Source organism: Equus przewalskii, chromosome 14 (assembly GCF_037783145.1).
Source record: "Equus przewalskii isolate Varuska chromosome 14, EquPr2, whole genome shotgun sequence".
NCBI lineage: Eukaryota > Metazoa > Chordata > Mammalia > Perissodactyla > Equidae > Equus > Equus przewalskii.
Window position 1 is genome coordinate 425,162 of NC_091844.1, and position 12,843 is coordinate 438,004.

A 12,843-nucleotide genomic window follows, 5' to 3' on the forward strand; every position below is an offset into this window, starting at 1 on the left:
CTGTCCTTTGGTATCGTGTTCTCTATGCTACTTTAGCCTCTCCTTGTAGTTAACACTTTGGTCCTCTCGTCATGCCAGTAACTGCAGCCCCTAGTCATCTCAGTTCAAGCATTCCGTTCTGACCACCCCTGCTGCCTTCCCTGTTTACTCCCTCAGGTACTCCAGGTCCCACAATTCTTTGGCCTAATCTGTTGATCCTGCCACCTTTCCCTTTCCCTCATGTCTTCCATGCATGTCCTCTTTTCTCTTTTTGCCCAGCTTTCTGTCCGTGCTTGTGACATTTATAATCATTTCCGTGCATGTTTCAGTTCCCTCTCTGCTTCATCATTCTTCCCTGGTGAAACCCCACACCCCCTTCAATTAAACTGTCCCCTGACTCTGCTCTTGTGCTCTCACAGCTGAGTATGACAGAGGAAAATCATGCTTAGTGGTCTCACTTTAACGTCATGACCACTAACCTCCAGAGGCCTTGCTGCTTGCTAAAAATTGTACTGCATTTTCCTCGTTCATTCACCCTCTCATTCTTCTAGATCAAGGGTTGGCAAAGGTTTTCTTTCAAGAGTCAAATAGTAAATATTTTCGGTTTTGTGAGCCATACAGTCTGTGTCACAACTGTGCAGCTCTGCCATTGTGGCCTGAAAGCAGCCTCACACGATGCGTAAAGGAATGGAAGTGGCACACACTCTTTCCTCCCCAAAATGCTTTCTGCACCTGTCTTCCAGGACTCCACACTTTCTGGGTTTCTTTCACCCTCTTTAGCTGTTCCTTCTCAGTCCCTTGGACTGGTTGCTTCTCAGTTCCCCAACCTTTAAATGTCTGAGTATCCCAGGGCTCAACTCTGTGATCCCTTTCCTTTTATAAATACCTTTACTCCGGGGGTGATTTCTTCTCGTCCCACAGCATTAAGTACTAGCCGTATATCGATGACTTCAGAATTGTTATCTCCAGTCCAGATTGCTCCGCACTCTCGACTTGTTTATCTAACTACTTCCTTAGTACCTTCACTTCAGTATCTAATAAGCATCTCCAGTTTAACATGTTCCAAAGAGAACTTCTCATCTTGCCTCCTCCTCCTCCTCTAGTCTTCCCAGTTCCAGTAAGTGGAGCTCCTCCCTCCCTGTTGCTCAAGCCTTGCCTTGGCTTTGGAGAAACTTTGGAGCTATTCTTCGTACCCCACATCGAACCTTTAGCAAATTCTTTGGTTCTACCTTTGAGGTAGATCCAGAATTGGACCACATCTTACCTCTTCCTTTGCTAACATACTGCCATGATCTCGTTCCTAGATTAATGCAGTAGCCTCTTAACTAGTCTCCTTGTTTCTGCCTTGCCATTCTTCAGTCTGCTCTCAACATAGTAGCTGTGGTAGTGAACCTTTTAATACAAAGAGGAATCATGTCCCTCTTATGCTAAAACCCTTCAAAGCCAAGTCCTTACAATACTTACAATAAGCTGCAATAAGACCTCTGCCTGGAATGCTCTTCATCTGTTCTGTTCCCAAACTCCCTAGGCCTTTGCTTGCCAGTTAGGCCTTCCCTAACCACCTGTTCAAAATGGCACCCCCTCACCCTGCCACCTTGGCATTTCCTGTCCCCCTTTCCTACCTTATTTTTCCTTATTGCATTTGTTATTCTCTATTATCATATTATAGCATATACTTTACTTTGATTTTTGCCTGTCTTTCCCTAATTGGAGCAGAAGCTCCATAATGGCAGGGATCTTTTTCTATTTTGTTAAGTTATGCATCCCCAGTGCCTAGGACAGTTCCTGGAACACAGTGGGCACTCAGTACATATTTGTTAAATAAATACATTTTTATAGATATTTTAGGAAGACTTATATTCTTTTTTCTACTTTAGTCTTTGTTAAATTCGCATAAGTGATATTGATGGATTTCAAGAAGAAAAGGAAATATTTATTCTCCTCCCCCAAGATTCAGATCCTATGTATGCTTGCTTATATGCATAAATAGTTTTTGCTTGTAACCACGATGTCAATAGTCTTAGTCTTCTTTTGCCACTTAATAGCAAATCAGATTATTTCTCCTAATTTTCATAATTATTGCTTCTAATCTTTGTAATAATATTCTCCATAGCCAATATTCAATATAGATTCTTACTATGTGCAACTTTTTCCTTCCTTTTGAAGATTTATCTTTTTCTGACTTATAAAAACGAGATAATACCTTCTGAACTGGAGCCTGTTACTAGTGAGACAGTATTAACTATGTTCAGTCTAAAAACCGTACTACCGTAGTGACTTGGGCTGAATTTTTAGTGTTTTTACTAACATTCAAGTCTTATGGGATCAGTGAAGACTTCACGAGAAAGGGGAATAACCACTGTCTTTGTTTTAATAATCATCTAAAAGTTACCCTGGATTAATCACACACTTGGCTAAAGATTCAGGTGACTAGTTGGAAGTTCCTTGAAGAATCCAAGGTGTTCATAGGAACCTTAAACTCAGTATTTCCAAAATTGCATCAAACCTGTGCTGATTCATCTCATATTATTTTTCCTGCTTCACAGTAATATCTATCAAGTGACCTTAGTTCAAGATACCTGAAGGTGCTCATGGAACTCACTCTGAGGCAGAGTGGATGCCCAGCCCTTTGTTGCCTTCTCCAGCCTCGCTTCTTATGCTGTCCTCCTTATAGTTAAACTTAAGCTTCCTTAGGCTGAAGTGATGATGAGCTTACTGCCGTTTTCCAGCCATACCAAGTATACTTGCGTGCTTTTGCGCACATTGATTCCTCTACCTTCTTTTCTCATTTGCTAGGAAAATTGCTATTTCTCTTTCAAGTCTCGGCTCAAGCCTTTTTTGACAGTGCCTTCTCAGATAATGCAGAGTTCATTATACCCCGAACTCCTGCTGTGCCCTCTCCATAAGTTGTATACATATCTCTCACCTGTACTAAATTTAAATTGCAAGGATATTGACTTATTCACCTTTGATCCTCAATGTTTGGGGTCTGTTGCTCTGTCCTGAAAATGCAAGAGCTTTTAGTAAATATTGTATTTGTAGAATAAATGACAAGCAGCGTGTACTGATCAACTTCACACTGATTCCTCAGTATTCTTTTTTCCCAAATGTTCCTTGTCAATATTAAGTCCTTTGAATGAGTTTCTTTGCCTTCCTTTTTGTTTAGCTTGTCTCCCATTTGCTTTTCCTGGGTTAAATAAATGACTTCTCAAATTAGGTTGGTTTTTTTATCACCTCGTCTGCATGGAACATGCTCCCTCTCTCAGGAATTCGAGTCATCTACTTTTCATTTAAGTAAACCTTGAGTTTTCGTTCTAAGAGGTCTTTCCATCAACTAGGTACAATTTTGCTGGTCTTCCCTTAATCCACCTTATCTGTACGTGCAGTTCCCGTGACTCATGCTTCAGTCTCCATCACATACTCTTTCCTCATTGCTTGCTCGGAGGCAGACAGTCATAAACTCTGAGGTGAGACAGACCTTAGAAGATCTTTATTTTTGCTTCCCACTCAGTGCAGGCCTCGGCTCTGCAGTTTGCCCAGTTGATGATTACTGTGTCACTGTTTGAATGCCCCCCAGGGCCAGCAGCTGAATCCTGCATGGGGCAGCCCATGCTACTCTTGTTAGACAGTTCTAGTCCTTCACTGAGTTCTCTTCATTGTGTCACATCTGCCTTTCTAGTCCATTCATGGGTCCTAGTTTTTCTCTTGGAGATTCATTTCCATAAGACAGACTATAGATGATTGAATATACTTTGTTCTCCATTGATGGTACAGTGGCTTTGGGAAAAAGTCAGATTTCCTTAACTCACACAGTACTAGAAAGTAATTTTTAGAAGGCCTGCAAAGCTTTTGTATAAGACATGAAACCATAAAAAAACTTGGAAAAAGTTTAGATGCATTTTTTTAAACTTAAGAGTGTGAAAAGATTTTCTAAGCTTTACATTTAAGGAAGAAACCATAAAGGAAAAGACTGATAGATTGTACTCTATGAAAATTGAAAGATCAGTGACAAATCAGGAGAAGCTGCTTGGAGTACACATGACAAGCATGGAGTCATATCTAACAGCTCTGTATGTTAATAAGAGAGACAAAGAAGGAATACCCTGATAGGCAAATAGAGAAAAAACATGAACTGATGATTTATGAAAATATATACTTTTCCAGCCAGTGACCTGAAAAAGAGGTTCAAAATATCAGAAGTCCAATTAAGATGTCAACTTTTGCCTATCAAATTGACAAACACTTAAAAACTGTTAATACCCTGTATTGAGGACTATATAATACAATGGACACTTTATTTTTATATGCTAATTTTGGAAGTGTAAGCAGGTACAGCCTTTTTGAGGGGCAGTTTGGCAATACGTTTATACCTTTGATCAGTAATTACATTCTAGGAATGTATCATGAGGAAATTATCAGATGTACAAAATGATTGATGTGTATACAGGTGTGGCCGTTTGGATCCTCCAGGAAACAGATGCTGAAGAATTAGGAGTTAAAGATTCATTAGGGGTGGGAGGAAGAGAGGGGAGGTAATGCCTGTGAAAGAGAAAGGGGGCGGAAGCAGGACTGGAGAGGACAAGCTTTAAGGTCCTGATGCAGATCTTGACAACTGTGGAAGGAGAGACGTTAGGAAGCAAAACAGGGCAGAGAGAGCCCCAGAGGCCGTGCTGATCTGGCAGTCTGGGCCAGCCCACTGGAGAGCTCTGCCTGCCTGACAGGGAGGCCTGCACAGGGCAGCAGGGGCCAGACCGGGACACCTCCACTGTGCTCAGTCCTTGGCCAGGGGCTGCCTGGGAAGAGCGTGGTCTTCAGTCGAATGCTGTGCAGATCTTGAAGGCTCTGCAGCTGGAGGCTGTCAGCTGACTGCGTTCTTTGTAGACAAAGAGCAGTTCTTTCTTAAGGGACTGAGTGGCACACCTCTTTTGCTGCTGCAAGAAGGATGTTCGTTGCAGTGTTATTAAAATGACACAATTAGAAACAGTATTTTTTTTCCTATAGTAAACATGGAATACTCCTTTTCTAATTAAGGGGGTAAAGTAATGTCAAAATAAGATTGCATTTGTCTAGCAAGAAATGGGACGTGTAAACATCGCAGCACTTGGCGTCAGCAAGCTAAAACGGACGAGAATGGGGCACTTTCAGTCAGACGACTGCAGAGCGTTCCACCCCGGAAATGACAGGCTCGGAAGAGACGGAGCAGTTCTGGTCCTGGGGCAGGAGGCAGCACAGGCGGTCAGGGGCCGCGACACAAGGTCTCACCGGGGAAGGTCAGTCAGACTTCTGGGAGCACCTGTTAGCGTAGCCGTCACCCAAGTCTGTGCTCCAGCTGCAGACGCTGAAGATGGTGAAACAGTTTTCCCGCCGTGTCCAAGAAGAAACCGGTCACACAGCAAATCAAGACGTGCTGGTAATTGTAGGTGACTGGGAATGCAAAAGGAGGAAATAAAACAATTCTTTGGAAAATTTGGACTAGGGCTCAGAAGGGAAGCAGGAGACTGGCTCGTGGATTTCTGTGAAGCCAACATTCTGTCCATCGTGTATACACGCTTCAAGCAACGCGACAGGACTGTCTGCACGGGGAAGCTGTGTTCTTTCTGCCAAAACAAGACCAGGAGCAGACTGCGGTCCTGACCACGACTGTTAACATCAAACCTCAGAGTAAAGCTGAAGAAGAACACTGAACGGATCCTGGAGCCAGAACTAACGTAAACAGCATGCTTGGTGAATTCAAGGTCCAGGTAAAACCAGATTTGTGGTGTTAAACCTAATTGACCGAGAACCAGAAGAACTCTGGACTGAAACCAGAAATATTACTAAGGAAGATGCAGAAAGACAGTGCTTGAAACAAAAAGAAAGCTAAATCAAGATGGCTGACAGAAGAAACGCTGAAACTTGTTAAGGATGGAGGAGACGCAAAAGTTAAAGGTCCAAAAGCAGGGTGAGAATCGTGAACGCAGTTTTTCAGTAACTGTCACGTGGAGATAAAGAGAACCAGCCTAATGGCCACTGCAGAGAGAGAGAAGAGGACAGCCAAAAGGAACAAGAGGTCTCTTCCGGAAGATTCAAGAAGCCAAAGGGAAATTTAAACCCAGGTTAGGAATGCTGAGCGACCCACAGGGAAGCACACCCTCTGATCAGGAGAAAATAGAGGGAAGGTGGAAACCGTATGTGAAAGTCCACACAGAAGAGACGAAAGGATGACAGATGCCTCCGAAGAAGACTCCTATGAGGGAGAACCCGCAATTCTAGAAAGTGAAGGGAAAGCTGCCCTGGAAATGCTGGGAAGAAATACGTCACCTGGACTAGATGGGATATTGATAGCGTTACGTCAAGCCACAGAGACTGAATCTGTCAAAATCCTGACAAGAATGTGTCAACGAAACAATGGCCTGCAGACTGGAAACACTCGATGTACAGGCCAATCCCCAAGAAAGGCGCTACCAAGGAGGGCAGTGCCTACAGGACCATTGCTCTGATGTCCTGTGCGAGTGAGTGATGCTCCCGGAGCTGCAGCGAAGGCCTGTACCTCATGTGGACTAAGAAACGCCCGACGGCCAAGCTGCATTTCGAAAAGGGAGAGGCACACGAGATCCAACTGTGACTATCCGCTGGCTACCGGAGCGCTCCCGAGAATTCCAGAAGGTTAGTCTGTGTTTATAGACGACAGCAAAGCCTTTGCCTGCGTGGATCATGGGAAGCTGTGGGCTGCTCTGAGAGAAATGGGCGTGCTCGGCACTTGACTGTCTGATGTGTGAGCTGTGCTGTGGGCAAGAAGTCACGCCAGGACAGAATATGGAGAGACGGGATGCTTTCCTTTAGGCCAAGGTGTCAGGCAGCGTGCACTTTATCTCCCTATCTGTTTACTCTGTACGCAGAACCGAGCAAACGAAGAACTGGGCTGGGCTCAGACGGAGGAGGAGTGAAAACTGGTGGAAGAAACACCAACCGTCTAGGGTCCGCAGGTGACACCGTCTTACTGGCAGAAAGCAGCAGTGGCTTGAAACAACTTCTGACGAAAGTGGAAGAAGAAAGTGCCAAAGCAGGACTGACTGCATTTGAACGTCAGGAAGACAGAAATCCCACTGCGGAAGAAGTGCACAACTTTAACGTAGACAGTGAAGACACTGAAATTGTTAAAGAATCTGTCTGCCTTGGTTCAGTCATCGATTTAAACGGAGGCTGCAGCCATGGAACCAAGGGGAGGCTGAGACGTGGAAGGGCAGCAATGGAAGAATTAGCGAGGATCACCAGGTGTGAGGAAGTGTCATCAGACACCAAGGCCAAGGTTGTCCACACCCTCTGCTCCCAACCACTGTGTACGCATGCAAAAGCCGGACAGTGAAGAAGGCTGCAGGAAAAAATGGGTTCATTGGAAATATGGTGTTGGGGGAGAGCTCTGCGGACACCCTGGACTACCAGAAAGGCGACCGGTGGGTCCCAGAGCAAATTAGGCCTGAGCTGTCGCTGGAGGCAAAGATGATAAAACTGAGGCCGTCCTACGTTGGGCACACCATGAGAAGGCAGGACTCTCTGGAAAAGACAGTAACGCTGGGAACAGTAGAGGCAGCAGGAGAAGAGGAGGACCAAATAGGAGTGGGTTGACTCCATACAGGAAGCCGTAGGCCCGTGTCTACAGGAGCTGAGTGGGGCTGTGGAGGACAGGACATGTGGACATCGCTCATTCCTAGGGTTGCAGGAGTAGGAGCCGATGTGATGGCACATAACAACAAATTAAAGACTAGGGAAGTGCTTAAATAAATATAGAACATCCATGTATACTGTAGTATACAGAATAGAATGCTATACTGTAGAAACAATGAGGCAGATCTACATACTAGTGAAATGGTCTTCAGGATTGATGAAGCAAAAAACCATAATACAGAGCAATAGGCCACTGACATCTGTATAAACAAAAAAGACCTGTGTATTCACGTGTGCTTTACACACACCTCATCGATCTCTGGAAGGGTGCCTAAGAGTCTGGTGGCCTCTGAGGAAGAAAACTACTGAGGTACTAGGGAGTCAAGCGTAGGAAGGGAACTTTGCATTCTATTCTCATTGGCACCGGCTGCATTTTTTCTTCCTACATCCATAGCAATCTTATTTTTTTGAATGCCACGTTTCCTCAGTGTCTTGTGCTGCACTCGGAAGTAGGATAGCAGTGCCTTTTGAGGCAGTATTACTTGGAGATTTGCACAACTTCTCTTGTACCTCTCTTCCCCCATCCCTCACCATTGCAAACACAGTGAATATGTATTTGGTTTACAACTTGAGACAGTAAAAGGAACACCAGCTTTGCAGTCAGATCAGACCTGTATCTACAACTTACAGGCTTACATGATTTGAGGTAAGTTATTTAACCTTTCAGAATCCTAATTTTCTCATGTAGGCTATGGGAATTCATACATTTGTCTCAGATCTGTTGTAAGGATTAAATAAGAAACTGCTTAATGAGCTAGCATAATGGTGGGCATATAATAGGAGTTGTATAAATGATAATCATTTCTATTTTAATTGGATAACTAAGGAACCTGTTCAGATGTTAAAGTCCCTCCATTCCCAAATATACTGACATTGGAGCATTAACATTTCTCTTTCCTCTTTGCTACAGTGGAATACACCTAATTTTGAGTGCCGCCTTGGCTCCTAGAGTTTTTGGTTTTTGGAGGTTTTTGGTGAGGAAGAGTCACCCTGAGCTAACATCTGTTGCCAGTCTTCCTCATCTTTTTGCTTGAGGAAGATTAGCCCTGAGCTAACATCTGTGCCAGTCTTCCTCTATTTTGTATGTGGGTCTCCACCATAGCATGGCTGATGAGTGTTGTAGGTCTGCGCCTGGGATACAAACCCATGAACCTGGGCTGCCGGAGCAAAGCACACTGGACTTAACCACTACGCCATGGGGCTGGCCCACTAGAGTATTTTTTTTTAAGTGAAATAGCTCATTTTCCCTTTTTAATCCTATAAAGTATTTTAAGTAAATGTAATGTTCTTTGTCTTCCTGAATGTAAATGAGGTTTACTATTTTTTTACAATTTGTGTGTGTGTGTGTGTATTAGTGCATTAATGTATATTATATGTTGAATATTTCATGTAGTTTACTTAGATATCTATCCAGCAAGAAAACTACAGTTTTAAACATCAGTCAGTTGTGTAGATTACAAGTCAAAACTTGGTGGTAATGACAATATTAGATTTCCTTTATAAGGTAAATATATTATTTAGATATAGGTTTTTTTTTTTTTGAGGAAGATTAGCCCTGAGCTAACTACTGCCAGTCCTCCTCTTTTTGCTGAGGAAGACTGACCCTAAGCTAACATCCATGCCCATTTCCTCTACTTTGTACATGGGACGCCTACCACACCGTGGCTTACCACACGGTGCCACGTCCTCACTGGGGATATGAACCAGCAAACCCCAGGCCACCGAGAAGCAGAACGTGCGAACTTTACCACTGTGCCACTGGGCCAGCCCTAGATATAGGTTTTAATATCTGTTTTCTTTTTCTTTTTCTTTTTCAGCTCTTTCAGTCTCACATGGCAACAAAAACAACTTGTATATCCTCACAAGTTTCTGATGATGAACAGAGAGTGAGTATATCTTTTAAATAGATCCGTATCATACTGCAGATGCCTTTATGATTTCAAAATAACCACTCAGAGACCTCAGAGACTTGTTTGTACTTACCTTGAATGTGAATTAAATTTTATGTTGATTCAAGTTAAAAATCAATGATGGGTTGAATAACTGTTGAGTGTCCACGATGTCTCTATCTTACATGACGCTAAGCAAATTCCGACTGCCTCCACAGCGTTCAGTAGGAGGACTAGCACTGCTTTTGCTGGGCGTGCTTACCGAGCTCGGTGGACGTGGAGAGCTCCTTTAATGACGGAGAGCAGGAAGTGTCTGGGCGGCCCTGTCACATGCCTTCCTAAGTGTGCACTCCGACTATCATGCTTCCAGGTCCTTCTCACTGTGCCCGTGCAGGAGGAATGTGTTTGGTAATTCAGATTAAAATCTATAATAAAAAAGAGGGAGTAAATTTAACTTGGTGAAAGAGGTGAGTTGTCGATTTTTTTTAAAAAAGAAAATTGCAAATACAGCTTGGGTAATTCAATAAGGTTAATTAATTTCCTTTAGTTGTGTGTTCCAATAAGTCTCTTCTTGTTTTTCCCTCTTCCTCCTCACATGCTAAGGTCCCCACAGAGTTGAAAAACCATAATTTGACTGCCAAACTGCCATCGTTTTTATCTTTTTTTCTCATTGGTAATAGTAGTCTGTTGCTTCTTTATTTTATCACCTCACGGACTTTTTGAATTACTCTTTAATGTGCCTTCTAACACATTGCTCTGCTGAACTCTTCTAGTGACTGTCGACGAAAATAATCCATAGCCAATCTATAAATGAAAATTTGGGATGAGTTTATTCTGAGCTAAAATCTGAGGACCATGGCCTGGGGCCTTTCTTCCTGAAGGAAGAAAGGGCACCGAAGAAGTGGGGTGCACAGCGTGGTTATATACCCCCAAACAGGATGTTTCACATATGATTGAAATGTCCTTTTTACAAAAGTCGCGAGACTGCTCTGTCAGCACAGCGATTGATGGACACAGCAGGTAGGTCTGCTGTCTCGGTGAACACAGCAGGGTGGCAGGTCTGTTGTCTCGAGCTGGGTGGTCAAAGGTGAGCATAGCAATCAGTTCCTAGCCTAAGGAAAGATGCTTATCCCTAAGGAAATGCCCATGTAGGGGGAAGTTGCACATTTATCTTAAGGGCATTTGTTCTTGCCATAGTAAATCTTTAAAGCAGATATACAACGTGTGCTCAATGGCCACAGTCAGGCCTTGTTTGGAAAAAACAAAGTCAGGCCTAATTAGGTTTACACCAAATGGCTTCCTCATATGCTCCAATATATCCTATCGCTTGCCATTTCTGTTTGTCATGACCAGCCCATTGAGTGGCTGTTGCTTGGTCCTCCCTTTCTCTGGCCCCTCTTCTTCATCAAATTATGGTGACCACTCCCACATTTTTGAAAAGCTTCTTTTATTTCCATGACATTAAAATCTTGCAGCTTTAGAACCAGAAGGGATTCTAAGGCCATTGAGTTCACCTTTTATGTGATAAGCATGTGATTGTCACATACAAACTCTCCTAAGTGGTGTTCTTATCTTCTTGAGCACGTTCCTGACTAGGAAGCATGCTGTTCCTTCACTCTCTCTGTTTTCATCATAGAGCTATGCTTTCTTGACTAACAGGAATTTAACGGCACAGAAGAGAATGCAGTGGACTCGTTTTCAGTTGTTCCCTAAGCAATTGCTACAAATTTGGCTGCTTAAATCCACGCCTGTGTGTTAGCTCACAGTGCCAGGGATCAGAACGTCAGGCGGGGCACTGCTGGCTTCTCTCGTGGGGCCTCATGCTCAGCTGCGTTCTTGTCTGGAGGCTCTGCTTCCCAGCTCTTCCAGGTCGTTGGCAGAATTCCGTTCTTGCTGACTGGTTGCTCTCAGCTCCTAGAGACCACTCTTAGGTCACCACCAAATGGCTGTCTGTCACCCACACAGGAGGGGGCTCGGATGTTGAGTCCCCTCTGTGTGGCTGTCTCTTACCACACAGCAGGGGGCTGGGTTGTTGGGTCCCCTCCGGTGGTGGTCTCTCACCCTCAGAGCAGAGGGCTCCAATGCTGGGTCCCCTCTGGTGGCTGTCTGTCACCCATACAGCAAGGGGCTGGGATGTTGGGTCCCCTCTGGTGGCTGTCTGTCACCCATACAGCAGGGGGCTCAGATGTTGGGGCCTCTCCATGCAGCTGGCTGTCACCCACAAAGCAGGGGCTCAGATGTTGGGTCCCCTCTGTGTGGCTGTCTCTTAACTACACAGCAGGGGCTCGAATGTTGGGTCCCCTCTGTGTGGCTGTCTCTTAACTACACAGCAGGGGCTCGAATGTTGGGTCCCTTCTGTGTGGCTGTCTCTCACCCACACAGCAGGGGGGCTTGGATGTTGAATCCCCTTCTGGCTTCAAACCCCTTTCACTTGGAAGTTCACAGTCTCTTTTTAGGGCTCACCTGATTAGGTCAGGCCCATCCGGGATAATCTCCCTTTCTCAGGTTAACTGATCTGGGATGTGAATTACATCTGTAAAATCCCTTCACAGCAGCACCTAGATTAGTATTTGATTGAATAACTAGAAGGTATGGGTATGCGAGGGACCATCAGTCTTGGGGTCCATGTTAGAATTCTACCCACCATGTACAATAAAAAGCAAGTCTTTCTCACCTCCACCTTAAGACCACTCTTCTCAACCTCCCAGTCCACTGTCCAGTGGTAACCACTCTCAATAGTCTGTTACTACCCTTTGAGACATTTTCATCCATATTCATGTATATGTGAAAACATAGACTTTTTTCTTTACTCAAATCACAGTAAATAAATCACTGCTTAGATACTTAGCTTTTGAGATTTATCTATGTTGTGACATGTATCAGTGGTTTAGTATTCCATTGTATGGGTATACTACAATTTGTTTATCCATTCTCCAGTTGTTGGACATTTAGATTGTTTCCAGTTTTTTACTTTTTGGAGTAAAGCTGCTATGAACATTTGTGCACAAGTCCTTATATGGATATATGTTTTTGCTTATCTTAGGTACCTACAAGTGGGGTTGTTTTTGGTTGTATGGTCATGTGTATTTAACTTTATAAAAAATTACCCCCGTTTTCCAAAGTGGCTGTACCATTCTGCATTCACGTCGGCACACTTCTCAGAGTTCCAGCTGTGGACCATCTCCAGCAGTGGACATTATCAGCCTTTTTAATTTCAGCCATTTTTGTGGATGTTCAGTGGTGTCTTATTGTAGTTTTAATTCACATTTCC

General features: G+C 43.9%; 1 protein-coding gene and 1 long non-coding RNA gene across 11 annotated transcripts in view; one reads left to right on the forward strand and one right to left on the reverse strand.

The window, feature by feature from the left end:
• SEPTIN10 (septin 10) overlaps nucleotides 1-12,843 on the forward strand; it is a 63,608-nt gene that overhangs the window by 12,349 nt on the left and 38,416 nt on the right. For 3 of the 10 annotated variants that reach the window (XM_070571917.1, XM_070571914.1, XM_070571912.1), the window contains exon 2: nucleotides 9,501-9,569. In XM_070571917.1, coding sequence (XP_070428018.1) covers nucleotides 9,501-9,569 — 69 coding nt within the window. Of the gene's footprint in view, nucleotides 1-1,614; nucleotides 8,330-9,500; nucleotides 9,570-9,939; nucleotides 10,040-10,345; nucleotides 10,593-12,843 lie in introns of those variants that run through there. The other 7 variants (XM_008543820.2, XM_070571913.1, XM_070571915.1 and 4 more) reach the window with 5 other exon arrangements.
• Nucleotides 1-12,843, reverse strand: part of LOC139075491 (uncharacterized) — a 61,491-nt gene that overhangs the window by 4,909 nt on the left and 43,739 nt on the right. The window contains exon 2 of the long non-coding RNA XR_011525863.1: nucleotides 9,667-9,997. This is a non-coding gene — a long non-coding RNA (uncharacterized lncRNA). The remainder of the gene's footprint in view (nucleotides 1-9,666; nucleotides 9,998-12,843) is intronic.